The 24,427-nt window shown below is 44.5% G+C and overlaps 1 protein-coding gene across 2 annotated transcripts in view; it reads right to left on the bottom strand.

Moving 5' to 3' along the window:
• moto (minamoto) overlaps nt 1-24,427 on the bottom strand; it is a 77,860-nt gene that overhangs the window by 39,087 nt on the left and 14,346 nt on the right. For both annotated transcript variants that reach the window (XM_070864491.1, XM_070864492.1), the window contains 3 exons: nt 19,359-19,463; nt 17,017-18,940; nt 8,941-9,075 (listed from right to left, as the gene is read on the bottom strand). In XM_070864491.1, coding sequence (XP_070720592.1) covers nt 8,941-9,075; nt 17,017-18,940; nt 19,359-19,463 — 2,164 coding nt within the window. The remainder of the gene's footprint in view (nt 1-8,940; nt 9,076-17,016; nt 18,941-19,358; nt 19,464-24,427) is intronic.

Here is a 24,427-nt window from a genome sequence, read left to right on the forward strand (position 1 = left end):
TTATCATGGAATGATAAAAGGGGGGAATGTGAATGTTTAAAAATGTATAGAGACATTGAAGTTGAGAATGTGGGAATTGTATAGGGACAGTATAAGCTAACAAAGAATTCATGGAGGAATAGCCATGACATCTCAGACTCGAGACTGCGAAATGTTACAACACTAACACGTATTGAAACAAAACCCACAGCTTGCAGAAAAACCTCAAGGTCTTATTAAATCATGTTATTAACCTGAAACATTAACAGAAGGTCTTTGTTTAAAATCAGACCATACTTAGGTCGGCTTATGAGTGGACAAAGGGAAAGAGGGATCTAAGAGGATAGGCTGGACTAGGATGTCACTCTAGCCCTATCCTGTTATCTTTTGCCGAAAATGTATAACCATCGTGCCTTTACAATGTAATGTCACTTTGTCTGTAGGAAGTGGGTGCGTTCGAACAGACTTGCATTCCTTCTGTCTGATAAAGTCCCCGATCGGGATTTGCTTTTTAAATAAAAGCTTGCTTTGTTTAAAGCACAAACGGTATTCGTTTCAGTAATTTTGCTGAACCAGATTGAGGTAAAAGAATCCAGAAATCAACAAGGTTGACATTCTGGGTTGTCCCGGGGGACGGTCCCGCACTACCAGGGAGGAGTTGGCTTGCTGTCATGAACTGGAAATGGGGCGATGTCAATGCAATTTCCTCTGTGGAGCGAGTATCATGCTCATAGATCCTGGACAAATTTGACTCATTATTTCAACCCGGTATTGGCACTTTCATGGGGACTCGTCCGGGAACGTTAGCTTGTTGTAATACACACCCGACTCCGTACAACGACGCGTCACATGCTAGCACAACTCTTTTGGGGGAACAAAATAAACATCAGATCAAGTGCCCCCCCTGATCTGGGGGACACTCCAGACACTTTTAACTGCACTCTTTTTATATTGTTTTGTTTGGGGGTTTTTTTGTGTTTTTTTTTGTGATTTTTTTTTGGGGCATTAAAATTATATATTTTACAAGTGCCCCCTATAAAAGGGGAGGGGGACACTAAAAACCTGGCAATTAAAACAAATTAAACTTTAAAATATGTAAAATCAAATTAAATTTGGTTGCCGGGGGTGATAATGCACTCCAGTCCCTCCGGCACCCACCTCTCGCGGAAGGCCGCGAGCATACTGGTGGACACCGCATGCTCCATCTCTAGGGACACCCTGGCCCGGATGTAAGCACGGAAGAGAGGCAGGCAGTCAGGCTGAATGACCCCCTCGACCACTCGCTGCCTGGACCGGCTGATGGCACCCTTGGCCGTGCCCAGGAGCAGTCCTACGAGGAGGCCCTCGGACCTACCTGCTCCTCTCCGCACAGGGTGCCCAAAGATCAGGAGTGTGGGACTGAAGTGCAACCAGAAATTGAGGAGCAGCACCTTTAAATAATGGAACAGGGGCTGCAACCTCGTGTATTCGATAAAAACATGGAACACGGACTCTTCCAGACCGCTGAAATTGCAGGCGGCCTGGGAGCCCGTGAACCGGCTTAAAAATTTATTGCACGGGACTGCTCCGTGCACCACCCTCCAGGCCAAGTCCCCGATAAATAGTGGGAGGACTCCCGCGTAGAGTGCACTCCATCGGGGACCCCCACCTCCTCCCACATGCTAGCACAAGTCTTTTACACGGGTTATACAATACAAGCATCTTGTTGGAGCATAAAATGTTTCTGGCTTTCTCAAAAGCAATTACTTGATTTTTTTTCCCCATACCCAGTTCTCACCTTTGCAGAATAACACACCTAAAAAGGTGCTTAGCCCCGGTAGAAAGTGACCAAAATAGTTGAGGAGTCCCAGGAACGATCGCAGCTCCGTGACGTTCTGTGGCCTGGGCGCGTTCCTGATTGCCTGTGTCTTGGCGTTTGTGGGCTGAATGCCGTCCGCCGCGATCTTTCTCCTCAAAGACTCCACTTCTGTTGCCATGAAGACGCATTTCGACCTCTTCAGCCGCAGCCTTACGCGATCCAGTCGCTAGAGGATCTCCTTCAGGTTTTGTAGGTGCTCGGCGGTGTCCCGACCTGTGACCAATATGTCGTCCTGAAAGACGACCGTGTGTGGTACCGACTTGAGTAGGCTCTCCATGTTTCTCTGGAAGATCGCTGCAGCCGACCGAATTCCAAACAGGCATCTGTTGTAGATGAATAGTCCCTTGTGCGTGTTGATGCAGGTGAGGCCCTTCGAAGACTCCTCCAGCTCCTGCGTCATATAGGCCGAAGTCAGGTCGAGCTTGGTGACCTGACTTGCCTCCTGCGAGCGTCGCAAGTAGGTCGTCTGCCTTAGGTAGCAGGTATTGGTCCTGCAGCGAGAAACGATTAATAGTTACTTTATAATTGCCGTAAATCCTGACCGTGCCATCACTTTTGAGTACTGGAACAATCGGGCTGGCCCACTCGCTGAATTCCACTCGTGATGATGCCCTCGCGTTGCAGCCTGTCCTGCTAGATTTCCACTCTCTCCCTCATCTTGTGAGGTACCGCTCGCGTCTTGTGGTGAATGGGTCATGCCTCTGGGACCAAGTGAATCCGCACCTTCGCCCCGGAAAAGTTTCCAATGCCTGGCTCAAAAAGGGAAGGAAATTTGTTAAGAACCTGGGTACATGAGGCCTCATCGACATGTGATAGCGCTCGGATGTCATCCCAGTTCCAGCGGATTTTGCCCAGCCAGCTCCTTTCAAGCAGTGTGGGGCCATCGCCCGGGACAATCCAGAGTGGGGAACAGGCCTTAGGGGCCGGCTTATATACAGTGCTCCCAAGGGATGCTGGGATAGGCCTTGTCCCCTAATAGCCATCCTTGGACTTGCTGCTCTTGGTCAAAAAATGCAGAGTTGTTGGCCCAATGTAGGATAAATGCATCATGGCTGCTACCAGAGTACCATGTACATACCAGCATAGTACGTAGATGATAGTCACAATCTGTTATGTATGTTAATTGGGTTTTACCTGCCACCGGAGGGCACGACTGTCGGAGTCCTCATGGTCACTGGCAGACACGTGCAAGCCGTATATATAATGTTGGCAGCCATGTTGAATCCTCACTTTGAGAATAAATAAACTGTAAGGTCATGCCTGAACAAGCTCACCGTACTTAGCCTCGTGGAGTTATTCGATACTTAACAACTGGCGATGAGTTAAAAATATGAACTTTCATGCAACCATGTCTGTTGGAATTTTGGAGAGATTCGTGGAGGGAGAAGACTGCGAGGATTTCACTGATCACCTCGACCAGTACTTCGTAGCCAACGGATTGGAAGGAACCGATAGCACAATTACGTGCAGGGCGGTTCTTCTCGCCGTTTGTAGGTCAAAAATTTATAGCCTTATCAAGAATCTACTCTCACCGACTCCACCAACGGATGAGACTTATGATGAATTGTGTGAGCTGGTTCGGAACCGCTTTAAATCGAAGGAAAGCATCATCATGGCGAGGTATCGTTTCTATACGCACAATCGCTCCGAGGGCCAGGACATGGCGGAATTTGTCGCCGACTTGAGACGTCTCGCTGGGCCGTGCAACTTCGAAGATGCGTTGGAGGAAATGCTGCGGGACTTTTTCGTGCTTGGCATTGGCCACGAGGTCATCCTTCGAAAGCTGCTGGCTGCTGAATCTCCTGAGCAGGGCCATCACGATCACCCAGGCATGTATGTCCACGGACGGAAACTCGAAACAGATTATCTTCCCAGCATTGAAACTCATCGGCAAGTACTGCGCATAAAATATCGTCGGCAGGCAGAGCTGCACATGGCAGGGCCTACTCGTCCGCGTTCATACGACCTGTAACTGCTCAAAGTCCGCCATCGGGGGGTGAATCAAATCTCACCTTGTTGGCATTGCGGGGGCTATCATCGGGCCCATCAATGCCGATTCAAGCAATACGTTTACAAAGGCTGTGCAACAATGGGGCACCTTCAGCGAATGTGTCCGCATCCGAGCAAGCATGCTGCAACACACCACGTGGCTGAGGATGATCGATCCAGCGTGGATCAAGCGGTACAGGCAACTCAACCCGAGGTACAGAACGAAGAAGTGTATGGGGTGCATTCTGTTACCAAAAGTCCTCCGATAATGCTGGAAGTTAAATTAAATGTGGTTCCAGTATCCATGGAATTGGACACGGGTGCGAGTCAGTCAATAATAAGTTAGAGGGTTTTCGAAAAGCTGTGGGACACTAAGGCAAAAAGACCCAAACTGAGCCCAAGCAATGCGAAGCTGCGTACCTACACCAAAGAGCTCATACCAGTCATTGGCAGCACAGCAGTACAGGTATCGTACGATGAAGCTGTGCATGATTTTTCGTTGTGGATCGTTCCAGACAATGGCCCAACGCTGCTCGGCAGGAGTTGACTTGAAAAAATTAAATGAAACTGGAACGATATTAAAGCCTTATCATCAGTGGATGACGCTTCGTGTGCTCAAGTATTGAGCAAGTTTCCCTCACTGTTCGAACCAGGCATCGACAACTTCATGGGAGCCAAGGTGCAGATCCACTTAGGCCCGGATGCAAGACCCGTCCATCACAAGGCTTGGGCGGTTCCGTACATGATGAGGGAGAAGATCGAGATCTAACTGGACAGACTTCAATGGGAAGGAATCATATCACCAGTCGAGTTCAGCGAATGGGCCAGTCCAATTGTCCCAGTTTTGAAAAGTGATGGCACGGTCAGGATCTGTGGTGACTGCAAGAAAATGATTAACCGAGTCTCGATACAGGATCAGTACCCGTTACCCAAGGCTGGCGACCTGATTGCAATGCTAGCGGGGGGGGGGGGGGAAGTCTTTCACCAAATTGGACCTGACCTCTGCTTACATGAAATAGGAGCTGGTCAAATCTTCGAAAAAGCTGACATGCATCAACACGCACAATGGACTGTTTATATACCACAGATGCCCTTTCGGAATTTGCTCGGCGGCAGCCATATTTCAGAGAAACATGGAGAGTTTGCTGAAGTCCATCCTGAGAACCATCGTGCTCCAAGATGACATCCTGATCACCGGTCGCGACGCCACCGAATGCCTGCACAATCTGGAAGAGGTTCTACATCATCTGGACAGAGTGGGACTCAGGGTAAAACGCTCCAAGTGTGTTTTCATGGCACCAGAAGTCGAATTCCTGGGAAGAAAGATTGCAGCAGACGGCATCAGGCCTAGACTCGAAGACAGAGGCCATCAAGAATGCACCCAGACCCCAGAGTGTGACGGAGCTGCGTTCGTTCCTGGGTCTTCTCAACTATTTTGGTAACTTTCTACCTAGTTTGAGCACATTGCTAGAGCTCTTGCACATGTTGCTGAGAAAGGGTAATGACTGGATTTGGGGAAAATCTCAAGACAGAGCCTTTGAGAAGGCCAGGAACCTGCTATGTTCCAATAAATTACTGGTACACTATGTCCCATGTAAGCGGTTAGTGCTGGCCTGCGACGCCTCATCATATGGGTCGGTTGTGTGCTCCAGCAAGCCAATGTATCAGGCAAACTCCAACCAGTTGCATACGTGTCCAGAAGTCTGTCTAAGGCTGAAAGAGCCTATAGTATGGTAGAAAGAGGCTTTAACATCTGTAAATGGGGTTAGGAAAATGCACCAATACCTGTTTGGGCTTTGGTTTGAGCTTGAAACAGACTACAAGCCGCTCATTTCATTGTTTTCTGAGAGCAAAGGTATAAACACCAATGCCTAGTCCCGCATCCAAAGATGGGCACTGATATTATCCGCTTATGACCAGGTAATGAAAACTGTGCTGATGCGCTTAGCCGGCTACCATGGCCCACAACCGGGGTGGAAATGCCGCAGCCCGCAGACTTGCTGCTGGTCATAGATGCCTTCGAGAGTGAGGGGTCACCCGTCACAGCTCGCCAAATTAGGACCTAGACCAGCCAGGATCCTGTACTGTCAAGCGTAAAAAGGTGTGTACTAAATGGAAATTGATCTGCCATTCCCACGGAAATGCAGGATGAAATTAAGCCTTATAGCCGCCGCAAAGATGAATTGTCTATTCAGTCTGATTGTCTGTTATGGGGTAATCGTGTTTTTAGGCCAAAAAAAGGCAGGGAAACTTTTGTGCGAGATTTACACAGTACCCACCCAGGCATTGTCTCATGTTTGGTGGCCCGGCATTGACTCGGACTTGGAGTCATGCGTGCATCGGTGCAACACTTGCATGCAACTGAGTAACGCACCTGTGGAGGCTCCGCTGAGTCTGTAGTCATGGTCATCCAAACCGTGGTCAAGGATCCATAGACTTTGCCGGCCCCTTTCTTGGCAAAATGTTTTTAGTGGTAGTGGACGCTTACTCCAAATGGATTGAATGTGTAATCATGTCATCCAGCACGTCCACAGCCACTACTGAAAGCCTCTGGGCCATGTTCTCCACCCATGGCCTACCCGACGTCCTTGTCAGCAACAACGGACCGTGTTTCACCAGTTCGGAGTTCCACCAGTTTATGACCCGTAATGGCATCAAGCATGTCAGGTCTGCCCCTTTCAAACCCACGTCTAACGGTCAAGCGGAGCGGGCTGTCCAAACCATTAAGCAAAACCTAAAATGCGTGACTCACGGCTCCCTACAGATCAGCTTGTCTCACATTCTGCTCAGTTACCGGGCGAGACCCCACTCGCTCACCGGGGTCCCTCCACCCGAGCTGTTAATGAAGAGAGGCCTCAAAACCAGGCTCTCCCTTGTACATCCAGATCTCAATGATCATGTCGAAACCAGAAGGCAACGGCAGCAATGATACCACGATCGCGCGGCCGTATCACGCGACATTGCTGTTCATGACCCTGTGTTTGTCCTGAATTATGGTCATGGTCCAAAGTGGGTTTCTGGCACGGTTTTGGTCAAGGAGGGGAACAGGGTGTTTGTATTCAAACTGTTAAATGGCCAAACGTGCAAGAGGCACATCGACCAAACCAAACTGCGATTCACAGACAAACCATAACAAATTGAAGATGACATCATCATCGACCAACCAACACACATCCAACCATCAGTTGACCCATGTGTCATTCACGTAGATGAACCGACCATCCCTGACAGTCCTGTCAGACCGACTGCTCCGCAATGCAGCAATGGTCCTACTAACTCACCCAAGCTTGTGTTTGAACTGAGACGATCAACCAGGGAGCGTAAGGCCCCAGACCGTCTCAACTTGTAAATACAACCTGTACCAAGGACTTTGGGAGGAATGATGCTATGTATTTTAACTGCGTTTGACCTGCCACCGGAGGGCGCGACTGTCGGGAGTCCTAATGGTCACTGGCAGACACGTGCAAACCGTGTATATAATGTCGGCAGCCATGTTGAATCCTCACTTTGAGAATAAATAAACTGGAGTAAGGTCATGCCTGAACTAGCTCACCGTACTTAGCGTTGTGGAGTTATTCGATACTCAACACATACCAGTTGCACATTGAGAGAGTGGTAACCCTTCCTGTTCATCCTGGCTCATGTAGTCGTGCCTTAATTGCCACATGTGTGCAGTCAATACAGCCTGGACTTGTGGGAACCCGACAATTATTGCAAATCCCATTGCTCTGCCTATGGGGGACTACTGGCTTGCCTTAGTGTACAGAACATCTATTACTTGGTTTGCGCAAGTATGTTCAGCCGACTGGCTAACATGTGCCATGACGCCCACTGCAGCTTATAAAGGACTCCGAAGCAAAAAATTGAAGGTAACCGTCACTTTGATTGAAGGCAACCATCACTTTGAGTAACCAGATGGCACAGAAGTCCACAGCTTCTGCTGCAGGAGGCTGCACAGCACTGCTACTTTCTGCCATGAGAACCTGAGCCTCCTTAAACATGGCTCACCAGTGAGGTCCTGGCAACTGATTCTGGGTCTATAGATCTTTATGTGAAGGATAGGGTCACTTGCGTGCAACCTCTCCGCCTCCCCCCCACCACCCCCCCACCGCTGCAGCTCCAGCATGCTCTCCTTCCTGCGGCTGCTTCTCTTCTCTTCTACCCACAATTGGGTTGCTAGAATAAATCCCATGGTGCCTCTCCACACTCACCCTCCCTGAAAAGGCAAAGAAATTCTGCCAAAAACTTTCAAAAAACCTCTCTATTATAACCAGTACCAAAGTTGCAAATGCTTCCATGCCACTCAACTAAGAATTTCAAAACATACTATTTTTGTCTGCAGGTCCTAGCCCCTTTAAATCAGGTACTTAATTGCCGATTTTGGCCTTTACCACTAAGGATTACTGGGCAGTCTCACCACCAAAATAGCATCAGGGTCCTATTCACGTCATAGAACCCCGATTTGCTTATGATTATTAGCCTACCGCTGTGTTCAGGTGACCATCTAGGCTGCCTGACATGAGCAATGGTGCCAGCAGCACCACCAATAGAAAAGAGGTGGTAAGTCTTTCTTTACGATTTTCGGGATGCTATTGGCTTCAAAATGCACCCCACTGTTTGAGCAGGGCAGAGAGCGGTTTACTTTCAGCATTTGTCTGTGCTGTCTGACTTGAAAGGCCTGTCGTTAAAGTGTCCCATTCCTAGCACTGACATCCCTTGCCTTAAAGGGAAAAAAACAATTAGAAATTAACAAATAAATAATTGACCTTTACTCCATTATTTATTCACTATCACCATTCTTCTATTCTTGTTATTATTTTGTTAGCAAATAGCTATGAGGTTACTACACTGCCAAATAACCAAACCTTCCAAATGTTAAGGAATAGTACAATAACTATGTTTACAGTATATTGCATATATAAATAACAATATATTCTGTAACTATATCCAATTATTGATGATAAAGTCTACTTCTATCTGTATGTAACTACATTTTGAAAAGCAATAAAAATCTTAAATAGAAAAAAGTTCTCTGAATTACACTTAAGCACACCAACAAAAAGGATAGGGAATATGGTCAATTAACCAATCTACCACATGTAATTGAAACATACTCTTGCTTGTTCACGCAGTTGATCAACAATCAAACGATCAACCCGGGAAGGATTTGATGGTAACCTGGGAATAGGTGTATTATTTGAACTGGTCACTCTCTTTCCTGGGTAGTTCCGGGCAAGTGCTGCTTCAGTCTTAAAAAGAGAGAAGTGGAAAATGGTCAATACCAGTTTTTAATGTAAAATTAAACTTCAAGAGAAAAATCAATTTTAGGTGACAATTTGGCAAAAGGGTTTACTGATGTGTCTCTCACATTTGTCCTGGTACCCAAAAAGAATGACAGTGGCACAACTAAAAATACGAGAGCATAGAAATAAATTAAAAAATTATGCCCATCAAGTCTGTTCTTTCATATGTAAAATATGTGCTATGGGCTCCATCCAGTTGATGTGGAAAATTATAAAATATCACACTGGTGCAGTAAGGGGTGCTTTTCTGAGCTTGGAGCTGAAGCATGTTGTTGGGGTAAAATATAAGGAGCTTCAATCTGGCTGTGATATACCCGACCTGAGATATTTTATACTGGCACTGTGTACCTGAAATGGGAACAATGCATTCTCCAGCACTAAAATCCCTCACGACAGGCACAAAAAAATGTAATTAAAAAAGGCAAAAATATGGGGAGAAAAAAAGTATTCACGATGTTCAATGCAAAAGTGATGTGAATCAAACAATAGCAAACTAGCTTTATGGATCGCTGAAAAATATTTCCCTGTCATATGCCCATTTTATATATACAAGCAGTAATCTGCAGCTTTGTTAGAACTTGTAAAATTCAGCATGGGCAGTGAATTGCAAAAGTAATACAGAACAATGTGGATTGCACATTTCTGCAATGAGGCCTCTTTATTCCACTCCAAGATCACCCGTTGGAAAATCAGGCACAGTGGAAATTGGACACAAGGGCAGGGCCCAATTTTCTGACCTGCGCCAACATGCTCCGCGTCATGGATGGAGCCAAGGAAAATTGGATTCTTGTTCTTTTGCGATTACAAAATAGAGGGATTAAAACAAACAAGGACTAATTTTACTTATGTGTCATCTCATATTCATACACACCATCAGCTTTTATGTGTATGCATCTTAAACAATGATTGAGAAATGATTAAGCACCATTCTTAAAATCCCTTGATCAGAAAAAAAATACATTAAACCATAATTCAAATTATACAGCAATTTATAAAACAAATTTAAGATTTTCTAACTATGGTGGGTAACACTGTTATGGGTAAAAGGATGAAACAGAGTAGTTTAAGAAAATGTGTCAAAACAGTGCAAGCAAAACATCCTACAGTGACACATATGCTTAAAAGTGATTTAAATACTGCAATCGTTCTGGTGAATCTGGCTGCAATATATTCAATATAGCTGTACGGAGGTGTGCTGCCCAGAACTGAATCCAGTACTCCAACTTGAGCTGTATACAACTGTAGCATAACTTCCACCCTTTCTTTTCCAGCCCCGTTCAGATAAAGGCTAACATTCCATTAGCCTTTTAAATTATTTTTTGCACTTGTCCACTAGCTTCCCAAAATCTCTCTGATCCTCCACATTTCCTACTTCTTACCATTTAGAAAATACTCTGATCTTACTTTCTTAGGTCCAAAGTGGATGACCTCACACTTCCCCACATTGAACTCCATCTGTCAGTTTTGCCCACTCACTTAATTGATCAATGTCCCTTTGCAATTTGCTGCTCCCATCCATACTACTTATTGTGCCACCTAACTTAGTGTCATCAGCAAACTTGGATTTATGGCTCTCTATTCCTTCATCTAAGTCATTGATAAATATAATGAAACACTGGGGCCCCAGTAGATTCCCGGGGGATACCACCAGTCACATTCTAACAATTGGAGTACATACATTGGAGTGCTAACAGGCACTTATGTGGAACCTTATTGAAGAATTCTGGAAGTCCATTTAATAATATCCATAGACACTCCCTTTTCTCACGTTAGTTACCTCCTCCAAAATGTTGACGAGGTTAGTGAGACATGACTTACCCGTTACAAATCCATGCTGGCTCTCACTGATCAGTTAATATTTGTCCAAATGCTCAATCACTCTGCCCTAGTAACAGATTCTCGTAACTTCCCCACAACAGACATTAGACTAATAGATCTATCATTTCCTAACTTCTTTCTCCCACCCTTCTTAAATAATAGTGACACTGGCAATTTTCCAATCAAAGGGGATAATTCCTGAATCAAAAGAGTTTTGGAAGGTCATGACTAATAGTATCTGCAATTTCCTCACCTACTTCTTTTAATGTCATGGGGTGGAAACCATCAGGTCCTGGAGATTTGTCAATCTTCAGTCTTATTATTTTCTCTATTATCATTATTTACTTATATTAAATCAATAAGTTCTTCTCCTTGATTTAATTTGAGTTTTCCTCACATCTGTTACTGTATCCTCATCCTCGTTACAAAGTAATTATTTAGCAAGTCTGCCATTTCCATATTTTCAATTACAGTAGCACCTGCATCTGTCTTTAAGGGGCCCACATTACCATAAGCCACCCTCTTTCTCTTAATATATTTGCAAAAACTTTTCAGTTTATCCTTAATATCCCTCGCATGTTTATTTTCATTTTCTCTTTTTGCAACTCTTACTACTTTCTTTGGATCCCTTTGATGTTCTTTCTATCTCCCAGTCCGCAGGATCTCCACTCGTCTTTGCACTTGTGTAAGTCATTTCTTTTAATTTTATACTACCTGTTACCTCTTTTGTTGACTAAGTTTGTTTAATTACACATGTAAAGCTCTTGCCCTTTAGGGATATGCACAGGTCTTGTATTGTACCAAATACTTCTTTGAACACCTCCTACTGTTCATCTGTAGGTTTACCCTTTAACAGTACTGCCCAGTTTACTGTGGTCAATTTCTGTCTTGTCCCTTCAAAGTTAGCTCTACCTAATTTAAAACCTTGGTTTGTGGGTTAGAGAGGTTCATAGGCAAATTAACCTCAAAAAATATTACACTAAATATAAAGAAAATAACTGTCATAAGAATAGGGCCATATATAAGATATATAATTTTTCTTAATTCATTCACAGCATGTGGGACTTGCCGATGGGGCCAGGAATCATTGTCCACCAAAGCGATTTGATATGACTGAGTGGCTTGCTAGGCCACTTCAGAAGGCAGTTAAGAAATCCATGCCGGGATCATTCTTCTTCAAAATCTTCATAAATGTTTTGGATGAAGACATGAAAGCAACAATTCACAAGTTTGCTGATGTATGCAGGTTAGGAACTTTAATTAAATAGGGTACGTGCCAATTTAGATACAATAGAAACATAAAAACTAGGTGCAGGAGTAGGCCATTCGACCCTTCACCATCATTCAATAAGATCATGGCTGATCATTCCCTCAGTACCCCTTTCCTGCTTTCTCTCCATACTCCTTGATCCCCTTAGCCGTAAGGGCCATATCTAACTCCCTCTTGAATATATCCAATGAATTGGCATCAACAACTCTCTTCGGCAGGGAATTCCACCGGTTAACTACTCTGAGTGAAGATGTTTCTCCTCATCTCATATCTAAATGGCCTACCCCTTATCCTAAGACGGTGTCCCCGGGTTCTGGACTTCAACATCAGGAACATTCTACCCGCATCTAACCTATCCCGTCCCATCAGAATCTTATATGTTTCTATGAGATCCTCTCCCATCCTTGTAAACTCCAATGTATAAAGGCCCAGTTGATCCAGTCTCTCCTCCTGCCATCCCGGGAGTCAGTCTGGTGAACCTTCACTGCACTCCCCCAATAGCAAGAATGTCCTTCCTCAGATTAGGAGACCAAAACTGAACACAATATTCCAGGTGAGGCCTCACCAAGACCCTGTACAACTGCAGTAAGACCTCCCTGCTCCTATACTCAAATCCCCTAGCTATGAAGGCCAACATACCATTTGCCTTCTTCACCGGCTGCTCTACCTGTATGCCAACTTTCAATGACTGCTGAACCATGACACCCAGGTCTCGTTGCACCTCCCCTTTTCGGTCCACTATTTCCAGGGCCACTTCCTTAAGTACTCTGGGATGCAGACTATCAGGCCTTAGGAATTTATCGGCCTTCAATCCCATCAATTTCCCTAACAAAATTTCCCGCTTAATAAGGATATCCTTCAGTTCCTCCTTCTCACTAGACCCTCGGTCCCATAGTACTTCCGGAAGGTTATCTGTGTCTTCTTTCGTGAAGACAAAACCAAAGTATTTGTTCAATTGGTCTGCCATTTCTTTGTTCCCCATTATAAATTCACCTGAATCTGACTGCAAGGGACCTACGCTTGTCTTCACTAATCTTTTTCTCTTCACATATCTGTAGAAGCTTTTGCAGTCAGTTTTTATGTTCCCGGCAAGCATCTTCTCGTACTCTATTTTCCCCCTCTTAATTAAACCCTTTGTCCTCCTCTGCTGAATTCTAAATTTCTCCCAGTCCTCAGCTTTTTCTGGCCAATTTATATGCCTCTTCCTTCGATTTAACACTATCCTTAATTTCCCTTGTTAGCCACGGTTGAGCCACCTTCCCTGTTTTATTTTTACTCCAGACAGGGATGTACAATTGCTGAAGTTCATCCATGTGATCTTTAAATGTTTGCCGTTGCCTATCCACCGTCAACCCTTTAAGTATCATTTGCCAGTCTATTCTAGCCAATTCACACCTCAAAACATCTAAGTTACCTTTCCCTCAGTTCAGGACTCTAGTCTCTGAATTAACTGTGTCACTCTCCATCTTAGTAAAGAATTCTACCATGTTATGGTCACTCTTCCCCAAGGGGCCTCGCACAACAAGATTGCTAATTAGTCCTTTCTCATTACACATCACCCAGTCTAGGATGGTCAGCTCCCTAGTTGGTTCCTCGACATATTGGTCTTGAAAACCATCCCTAATACACTCCAGGAAATCCTCCTCCACCGCATTGCTACCAGTTTGGTTAGCCCAATCAAGATGTAGATTAAAGTCACCCATGATAACTGCTGTACCTTTATTGCATGCATCCCTTATTTCTTGTTTGATGCTGTCCCCAACCTTACTACTACTGTTTGGTAGTCTGTACACAACTCCCACTAGCGTTTTCTGCCCCTTGGTATTCCGTAGCTCCACCCATACCGATTCCACATCTTCCAAGCTAATGTCCTTTCTTACTATTGCATTAATTTCCTCTTTAACCAGCAATGCCACCCCACCTCTTTTTCCTTTCTGTCTATCCTTCCTAAATATTGAATACCCCTGGATGTTGAGTTCCCAGTCTTGGTCACCCTGGAGCCATGTATCCGTGATGCCAATTACATCATACCCGTTAACTGCTATCTGCGCAGTTAATTCGTCTACCTTATTCCGAATACTCCTCGCATTGAGGCACAGAGCCTTCAGGCTTGTCTTTCTAACACACTTTGTCCCTTTAGAATTTTGCTGTAATGTGGCTCTTTTTGCTTTTTGCCTTGGGTTTCTCTGCCCTCCACTTTTACTTTTTTTCTTTCTATCTTTTGCTTCTGCCCCCATTCTACTTCCCCCTGCATAGGTTCCCATCCCCCTGCCATATTAGTTTAACTCCTTCCCAACAGCACTAGCAAACACTACCCCTCAAACTTGGTTCCGGTTCTGCCCAGGTGCAGACCGTCCGGTTTGTACTGGTCCCACCTCCCCCAGAACCGGTTCCAATGTCCCAGGAATTTGAATCCCTCCCTTCTGCACCACTCCTCAAGCCACGTATTCATCTGAGCTATCCTGCGATTCCTACTCTGACTAGCACGTGGCACTGGTAGCAATCCTGAGATTACTACTTTTGAGGTCCTACTTTTTAATTTAGCTCCTAGCTCCCTGAATTCGTCTTCTAGGACCTCATTCTGTATTTTACCTATATTGTTGGTACCTATATGCACCATGACAACTGGCTGTTCACCTTCCCTTTTCAGGATGTCCTGCACCCGCTCAGACATCCTTGACCCTTGCACCAGGGAGACAACATACCATCCTGGAGTCTCGGTTGCAGCTGCAGAAACGTCTATCTATTCCCCTTACAATAGAATCCTCTATCACTATAGCTCTCCCACTCTTTTTCCTGCCCTCCTGTGCAGCAGGGCCACCCACAGTGCCATGAACTTGGCTGCTGCTGCCCTCTCCTGATGAGTCATCCCCCTCAACAGTAGCTAAAGCGGTGTATCTGTTTTGCTGGAGGATGACCGCAGGGGACCCCTGCACTACCTTCCTTGCACTGCTTTTCTTGTTGGTCACCCATTCCCTATCTGGCTGTGGACCCTTTACCTGCGGTAAGACCAACTCACTAAACATGCTATTCACGTCATTATCAGCATCGTGGATGCTCCAGAGTTCATCCACCCGCAGCTCCAGTGCCGCAATGCGGTCCGTCAGGAGCTGCAGGCGGATGCACTTCTCGCACACGTAGTCGTCAGAGACACCGGAAGTGTCCCTGACTTCCCATATAGAGGGTTGTATGTAGCAGATATCCTTCAATGTTAATAAATGCAGTGTAATGGATTTGGGGCTAGATAATTTCCTGACGAACGATTGCAGAGCAGGGGAGGGATCTGGAGGTCATGGTGGTTAAAACATTGAAGGTCCACAAGCCGTATGACCAGGCCATTGAAAAAGCAAGTTTTAGGTTGAATTGGACAGTACAATATAGAAAAAATACAAAACAATTTAATACTGAGGTTGTACAACACCTTGATATGGCCAAATTTGGAGAACAGTGTTCAGTTTTGATCATCCACACATGGTGGGGGATATTGAGGCCCTGGTCTAGAACAGGGTGACCAAAATGTTCCTCAATCTTAGGGCTGTTAGCTATTAAGGTAGTTTCAACGAACTGGGGCTTTTTTGCATTGGGGCATTGCAGCCTTAGGGAAGATACAATTGATTTTTAAAATGATGAAGGAAATAGATCTAGCTCTGACTGAGCTAGATAGGGAGTGAGAGTATAAAACAAAGAGTTGGGTTAGATTCAAGTACCAGGTACTTCTTTTCATAAAGAGTTAGCGACTTTTGGAACAGATTGCCAAAGCATAAGGTACCTTGCAGATCTTCAAAAAAAAGCTGGACATTCCAAGTTATAAAAGGTATATAGTAGGGTAGCTGGGATTAATGATGCTCATGAGTTACTGCAATCTCCAAGAACTTGCTTATTTGTCTTTGGAATTAGAAGAATTTTCTAGAGCTTTTCTTAAATTAGCCTCAGGAATTTTTGCATGACATGGTGGTGGGGATTTTAAACCCTCAAAACGGGTGAATTTGGGTCGGATGTTAAAAAAAATCTCAAATCTGAACCCAACCCGCCTGAACCCACCCACATCTGGTTTTAACAGAGGCGGTAAGGGGAACGGACGGCCAATCAGCTCGCAGGAGGCTGGTCCCTCATTTAAATATTTTAATGATGCTGCGTGCCTCTGATTTTTTAGGTTTAACCCAGCAGCTAAAGAAAGGCAATACTGGTACGTGAAAGAGGCAAGTACCTTTCCAGCACTGCTTTGTGAGCCAGACTGAGTTGGAGTGCCCCCCCACTCACTCGGTCTTTCCGATCCCTCCTTTCTCTGTGCTCCTCGGCTGTGGCCAGGCATCAAAGGACGACCCACCTGCCAGCCTCTCAATCTGGCTGGCTCCAGCCGGGAAATGGAGACAAAAAATGTTACAGGTCCTGCCGTTAAATTCGGCAGGATCTGAGGTAAACCCGTTCTTCTGGGTTTCCCAACGCAAAACTGCGCCCCCCCCCTTGTTAATATCGGGGCAAATGAAGCTGCATCGTGTCTGGATGAAATGAGCCCGAATTATGATTTTCCAGAGGTTCTCAGCAATTCTTAGGCTAGTGTGAAATTACATGTTCCGCTATTTTAAATTGAGGCACTCGTAATTGACTTTTTAGAACAGGAGGATCTGTCTCCATGCTGACAATAAAATTCATGTTTTTTTTTGTCAAGAAATGTTTGGCAAGACCATTACTTTCTTCTATAAAAAGCAGGAATACTTAGAATAAAAAGTACTCCCCAAGACTTCCTTCCCCTTTAAACAAAAGTAATGAAGCTTAATGCTTTCAACAATCTTATTTACCTTTTTTCTTTCTTTTTCCAAAGCCCTCCATTGTTCATAGCACTCCTCCAAACGAATATGAAGTTCGTTGGCTGGACCGCTACGATTTTTCATAGGTCTTGGAAATCCAAAAGGTGGTATAAATCCATAAAGGGGTGCATCTCCATAAAACATATCACTGAAAAGGGGATACAAGTGACTGAACTCTTCATAAGGAAATAACTCACTGGGATCCATTAATGAAACAACAGGATGACCAAACTGAAGATTAGTTCCTGAAGCAACACTACGTGGACCAAGTTGTGAAATATTGTGGTTCCGTCTAAAGTCACCCATCATGTAGGGATTTGAAAAAGCTGAAGAACGAGTCATATAATTTGCTACATTGTTGCTGTCTCCAGCTCCTTGTTGGGAATTGTGATTATTATAATAATAAGACTGAGCACCTAGCAAATCTCTGTACATGTTTGGTGAAAATTCATCATCCTTTTTTTTCACATCTTCATTCAAATCATAATGGCAGTTTTGCTGTTTAGTTTGATAGCTGGGATATTTATTTGCAATATATTGCTGAGATGACGAACTCCCATGGAATCCATTTACTTGCTTTCCATTTTGACAATTCTTCTCAATGGGTGATTCAAAGTACATATCTCCACTAGCTTTGTTTTGCCCTTCAACATGTGTACCTGGCTGAACCCGCTCCACATTATATGTGAATTCACTATTAGAAACCTTGGCGTGGTTGTCCTGACTATAAATTCCTGTGGGTCTCTGGAAGTAAGCACAGCTATTTTGAGAAAAAGGCATGGAAGACTGATGAGAAGATGGACAGAAAGAGTGAGATGCTGTTTTAGAGGCAGGAGATGCTTGATTACCGAGGTCTGCTGAGCTGTCTGGTTTCCCAAATGAAGTAGTAGTAGTAGTTTCAGAACCAGAAGTAGCCAATTTTGTCCAGGATTGTCTGTTTTGGTAAGACTCTCCAGAATACACAGACACTGGCAATGCATTTAATGGCTGAACATATTCAGACTGCTGTGAAAAATGATCATAATTAGAATGTTGTTGCTTTTCAAAGGCCTTCTCAAAGTCACTTCTAATTGGGCAAAATGTATGTGGATTCCTTCCACATTCAGATGCACACTTTTGCCCCAAATCACTGCCTAATCCCATTTCCTTTGAAAGCTGTTTTTCACTCAAGCCTGAAGAAGATTTTACACAGTATTTTAAGGTATGTTGATCAATGTTTAATTCATCAAACCCTTTTTGTGCTTGTTTTCCTTTTGGCACCCTAGTGCATGTATCCATTTCTATCACTGGTAATTCTGGTATACAATCAGAAGAGGTCTTTCCATCTGCTATGTTAAAATTCACAAACTTGTTCTGTCTGAATTTATTGCCATGTAATTGCTCCATGTATCTGTTGCTAGTATTACTGTTGTAAGAGTTTCTGGAATTATGCAGGAAAGGGAACAGCTCTGTGGATGTCTGACTGGATGGAGTACCAACTTCTTTAAAATCTCCCCCGTCTCTGCCGTACATGTGTATATCTGTTCCTGGTTCTCTAACTGATAATCCTACCTGAAGTTTGGAACAATTCTTCACATAAGGAAACTCCTGAAAGGTCATCTTGGTGGTATCAGTGGACTGAAAAGGACTGCAATCAGTAGCTTCTTTCTTTGAAGGAAACATCCATTGCTCTGTAAGATCCAAGTTATCAAATCCTAAAAAATCTTCCATATTTATTTTTTGCTGTGAGACTAAATGACTATCCTGCTGGTACTGTTGTTTGTCGGAAGTTGCTATAGATTCTTTTGCATTAAAAACAGGTTGTGAATACGATGTATCTACAGGCTTCTTAGACTCAGATGAGTGATCTAGATGTTCTGTATATCTGCTGGTTGTGGAAGACCATATTGATCTTAACAAGTTAGAGGAGGTATTTCTAAAACAAAAGATATGTTGCACGGAACTGATTAGACAATAGTTAAAAAAGCCTTAAAGTACAATATGCATTTTAATATTACACATCCAGTTTGTGTGGTGTGACGGTACGGCACATTGAAAAACTAATGCACTACATCACAGCAGTGGAGGAATGCAGGCACTATCTCCATCGCAATTAAATTGGCTGTCTTAGCTGTATTGCTGCAATGAGGTAGGCCACGGAGAAAGTCATCCCAAACAGTATGATGCATCTCCTTATGTCCATCTCACAGTGGCACTGGCAGGACTAGGTTGTTTAGCTTTTCAGCTATACACGTGTGGTCCAGCAGGAAGAGAAAACCAAAACACCAGAAGCCCCAACCCTCCCAATGTTTATTCAGTTTTACTAAATAAAAGACTTGTATACATAAACCTACCCTTCAACAAATAAGGAATGTGATTGATCAGGTTCTTCTAAAATGTTGGAAACAAGCCCATACAGGTCTGCAGCACTCCCAAAATCATTCATTTCATTCTGAGACCTATCCAGGAAAAAGAACAATATCAAATATTTTTTACCACGTGCTAAAATCCTCAAGTCAGAATCAATGGGACCAATGTATGATATAATTCAAAATAAGATAATAATAAAGATGGTTTGCATTGATGTTGAGATTGAACATACCACAAGCAAGCTAAAATGGACCCTGCTTTTCTGAAACCTAAAGGGGCACAATTCAATGAGATTCCAGATAAGAAATTTTGAAACATCAGTAGATCTAACACAATAAGTTAGATGTTTTAAAAGGACAGCATACCATGTAATGCACACGACATTATTCTGCCACTAAAGTGCAGTTGTGTGTAATTATTGTATTTTCCTTGAAGTCAATTAGAGGTCAAAAGAAACCCTCAGGAAATAACTGGTTTTCTTTTTATACTTTAATAAAAGTATAAAAAGTGTGATTGCTATATTTGAACTTTTGAAAAAGGGAGAGAAAGGACCATCAAGCCTGCCCCATCCAGAGAATAGTGTATGTCATTCACCTACCACCTAACCAGGCTGGGAGAAGCAAAAAAACAGAAAATATAATCTGCAGCCAATTCAGGCGTAACTAATAATTCCAGAAGGCAATTGAGCAAGATCCAGGTAGTCCATAGCTCCATAAACACAACTAATAGGCTCCCGAGGTATGGAAAATGGTCCATGCGTGCCAGCGCAACCTTCGGTCTCCTGAGGAAGAGAGTGTTTGAAGACCAGGACCTCAAATCTGGCACCAAGCTTATGGTCTTACAGGGCAGTAGTGATACCCGCCCTCCTGTATGGCTCAGAGACGTGGACTATATACAGCAGACACCTCAAAGTGCTGGAGAAGTACCACCAGCGCTGCCTCTGCAAGATTCTGCAAATGGGAGGATAGACGTACCAACGTCAATGTTCTCACTCAGGCCAACATCCCCAGCATCGATGCACTGACCACAATCCACCAGCTCCATTGGACGGGCCACATCGTCCGCATGCCCGACGCGAGACTCCCGAAGCAAGCGCTCTACTCGGAACTCCTACATGGCAAGCGAGCCCCAGGTGGGCAAGGAAACGTTAGACGGACACCCTCAAAACTTCCTTGAGAGTGAGGAGGAGGAGCAGCATCGAGTCGGGAGGCCTACAAGAGGCCCATCAGTAGCAGTTGGGGAGCGGTAGAGTGAGGAGGAGGAGCAGCGTCGAGTCGGGAGGCCTACAAGAGACCCATCAGCAGTAGTCGGGGAGCGGGAGAGCGAGGAGGAGCAGCAGTGTCGAGTCGGAGAGGCGTACAAAAGGCCAGCCAGTGCAGCTGCAGCAGGGAGAGAAGGCAAAAAAGTAGAAAGAAATAGAAAGGTGACGTCACAGTCAAGTGGGTAAGTGATTGGCTGGTGATTGGTGAGTAGTTTTTCTTTTTTCTTTTTCTTTTCTTTATCAGTAAGTAACCTTTTAGCATTGTTGTTACCAAACTAAGTTAATCTAGGGGTTAAGTCATAGCAGGAGAGCTCGGACACGTGTTATGCTCCTCCTGTAGTATGTGGGAAGTTAGGGACGCTTCCAGTGTCCCTGATGACTACATGTGCGGGAAGTGTATCCGCCTGCAGCTCTTGACAGACCGCATTGTGGCACTGGAGCTGCGGGTGGATTTATTCTGGAGCATCCGCGATGCTGAGGATGACGTGAATAGCACGTTTAGTTTAGTGAGTTGGTCTTACCGCAGATAAAGGGTGCAGAGCCAGATAGGGAATGGGTGACCAACAGGAAGAGCAGTGGAAGGAAGGTAGTGCAGGGGTCCCCTGCGGTCATCCCCCTGCAAAACAGATACACCGCTTTGGGTACTGTTGAGGGGGATGACTCATCAGGGGAGGGCAGCAGCAGCCAAGTCCATGGCACTGTGGGTGGCTCTGCTGCACAAGAGGGCAGGAAAAAGAGTGGGAGAGCTATAGTGATAGGGGATTCTATTGTAAGGGGAATAGATAGACGTTTCTGCGGCCGGAACCGAGACTGCAGGATGGTATGTTGCCTCCCTGGTGCAAGGGTCAAGGATGTCTTGGAGGGGAGAGTGAACAGCCAGTTGTCGTGGTGCATATAGGTACCAACAATATAGGTAAAAAATGGGATGAGGTCCTACAAGACGAATTTAGGGAGCTAGGAGCTAAATTAAAAAGTAGGATCTCAAAAGTAGTAATCTCAGGATTGCTACCAATGCCACGTGCTAGTCAGGGTCGGAATCGCAGGATAGCTCAGATGAATATGCGGCTTGAGGAGTGGTGCAGAAGGGAGGGATTCAAATTCCTGGGACATTGGAACCGGTTCTGGGGGAGGTGGGACCAGTGCAAACTGGATGGTCTGCACCTGGGCAGAACCGGAACCAATGTCCTAGGGGGAGTGTTTGCTAGTGCTGTTGGGGAGGGGTTAAACTAATATGGCAGGGGGATGGGAACCTATGCAGGGAGACAGAGGGAAGTAGAATGGGGACAGAACCAAAAGATAGAAAGAATAAAAATAAAAGTGGAGGGCAGAGAAACCCAAGGCAAAAAGCAAAAAGGACCACATTACACAAAATTCTAAAGGGGCAAAGGGTGTTAAAAAGACAAGCCTGAAAGCTCTGTGCCTCAACGCGAAGAGTATTAGGAATAAGGTGGACGAATTAACTGCGCAGATAGCAGTTAACGGATATGATGTAATTGGCATCACGGAGACATGGCTCCAGGGTGACCAAGGCTGGGAACTCGACATCAATGGTATTCAACATTTAGGAAGGATAGACAGAAAGTAAAAGGAGGTGGTGTGGCATTGCTGGTAAAAGAGGAAATAAAGGCAATAGTAAGGAAGGACATTACCTTGGATGATGTGGAATCTGTATGGGTGGAGCTACGGAATACCAAAGGGCAGAAAACGTTAGTGGGAGTTGTGTACAGACTACCAAACAGTAGTAATGAGGATGGGGACAGCATCAAACAAGAAATTAGGGATGTATGCAATAAAGGTACAGCAGTTATCATGGGCAACTTTAATCTACATATTGACGGGGCTAACCAAACTGGTAGCAATACAGTGGAGGAGGATTTCCTCAAGTCTATTCGGGATAGTTTTCTAGACCAATATGTCGAGGAACCAACGAGAGGGCTCGCCATCCTAGACTGGGTGATGTGCAATGAGAAAGGACTAATGAACAATCTTGTTGTGCGAGGCCCCTTGGGGAAGAGTGACCATAATATGGTAGAATTCTTTATTAAGATGGAGAGTGACACAGTTAATTCAGAGACTAGGATCCTGAACTTAAGGAAAGGTAACTTCAATGGTATGAGATGTGAATTTGCTAGAAGACAGGCGAGAGATACTTAAAGGGTTGACGGTGGATAGGCAATGGCAAACATTCAAAGATCACATGGATGAACTTCAACAATTGTACATTCCTGTCTGGAGTAAAAAAAAAACGGGGAAGGTGGCTCAACCGTGCCTAACAAGGGAAATTAAGGATAGTGTTAAATCCAAGGAAGAGGCATATAAATTGGCCAGAAAAAGCTGCAAACCTGAGGACTGGGAGAATTTTGTAATACAGCAGAGGAGGACAAAGGGGGAAAATAGAGTATGAGAGGAAGCTTGTTGGGAACATAAAAACTGACTGCAAAAGCTTCTATAGATATTGAAGAGAAAAAGATTAGTGAATACAAACGTAGGTCCCTTGCAGTCAGATTCGGGTGAATTTATAAAGGTATGGCCTTTACAGCTAAAGGGATCAAGGGATATGGAGAGAAAGCAGGAAAGGGGTACTGAGGGAATGATCAGCCATGATCTTATTGAATGGTGGTGCAGGCTCGAAGGGCCGAATGGCCGACTCCTGCACCTATTTTCTATGTTTCTGACATCACCACCGGCAGCTGAGAATCCCTGGCCCAAGACTGCCCAAAGTGGAGGAAGAGCATCTGGGAGTGCGCTGAGCACCTCGAGTTTCGTCGCCGAGAGCATGCAGAAATCAAGCGCAGGCAGCGGAAGGAGCGTACGGCAAACCAGGCACCCCACCCACCCTTTCCTTCAATCACTGTCTGCCCCACCTGTTACAGAGACTGTAATTCCCGCATTGGACTGTACAGTCACCTGAGAACTCACTTTTGGAGTGGAAGCAAGTCTTCCTCGATTTCGAGGGACTGCCTGTGATGATGATGATGAAACACAACTTACAATTAATTAGCCTCTGTAACTGGAAATATACTCTTTTCTTAAGACTTGCCATTTGTTTTTAATAGGAGAGTAGTGACTCCTTATCCACTGCCTGTTTCAGTGGGCACAGACATTCTGTGAAAATAAAAAAAACTTTGTGACATCTAACTCTTTGCCTATGGATTTTATACTCATGACCTCTTGTTCTACCTATTCATTACAAATAACTTATCTAACCAGAATCCAATTCCTTCATCATTTTAGAAACCGCAATCATATTCCCAATTAAGCCTGCATTTTTCAAAATAAACAATCTTAACTTTTGCAGCCTATTTTCATAACTGAGAGCTCTATGGTCAGATATTATAGTGAGCACACTCCTCTGCACCTTCTCAAGAGCCTCAATATTCTTCACTATTGACTCCCTAGGTGAAAAAGAAGCTACTTTCTGTTGCTGGGGGAGGTATTTTTTTTTAAGATCAGAAATGATTTACGTTATAGAAACATAGAAAATAGGTGCAGGAGCAGGCCATTCAGCCCTTCTAGCCTGCACCGCCATTCAATGAGTTCATGGTTGAACATGAAACTTCAGTACCCCCTTCCTGCTTTCTCGCCATAACCCTTGATCCCCCGAGTAGTAAGGACTTCATCTAACTCCCTTTTGAATATATTTAGTGAATTGGCCTCAACTACTTTCTGTGGTAGAGAATTCCACAGGTTCACCACTCTCTGGGTGAAGAAGTTTCTCCTCATCTCGGTCCTAAATGGCTTACCCCTTATCCTCAGACTGTGACCCCTGGTTCTGGACTTCCCCAACATTGG

The sequence above is a fragment of the Pristiophorus japonicus genome, chromosome 21, assembly GCF_044704955.1.
Source record: "Pristiophorus japonicus isolate sPriJap1 chromosome 21, sPriJap1.hap1, whole genome shotgun sequence".
Taxonomy (NCBI): Eukaryota; Metazoa; Chordata; class Chondrichthyes; family Pristiophoridae; genus Pristiophorus; species Pristiophorus japonicus.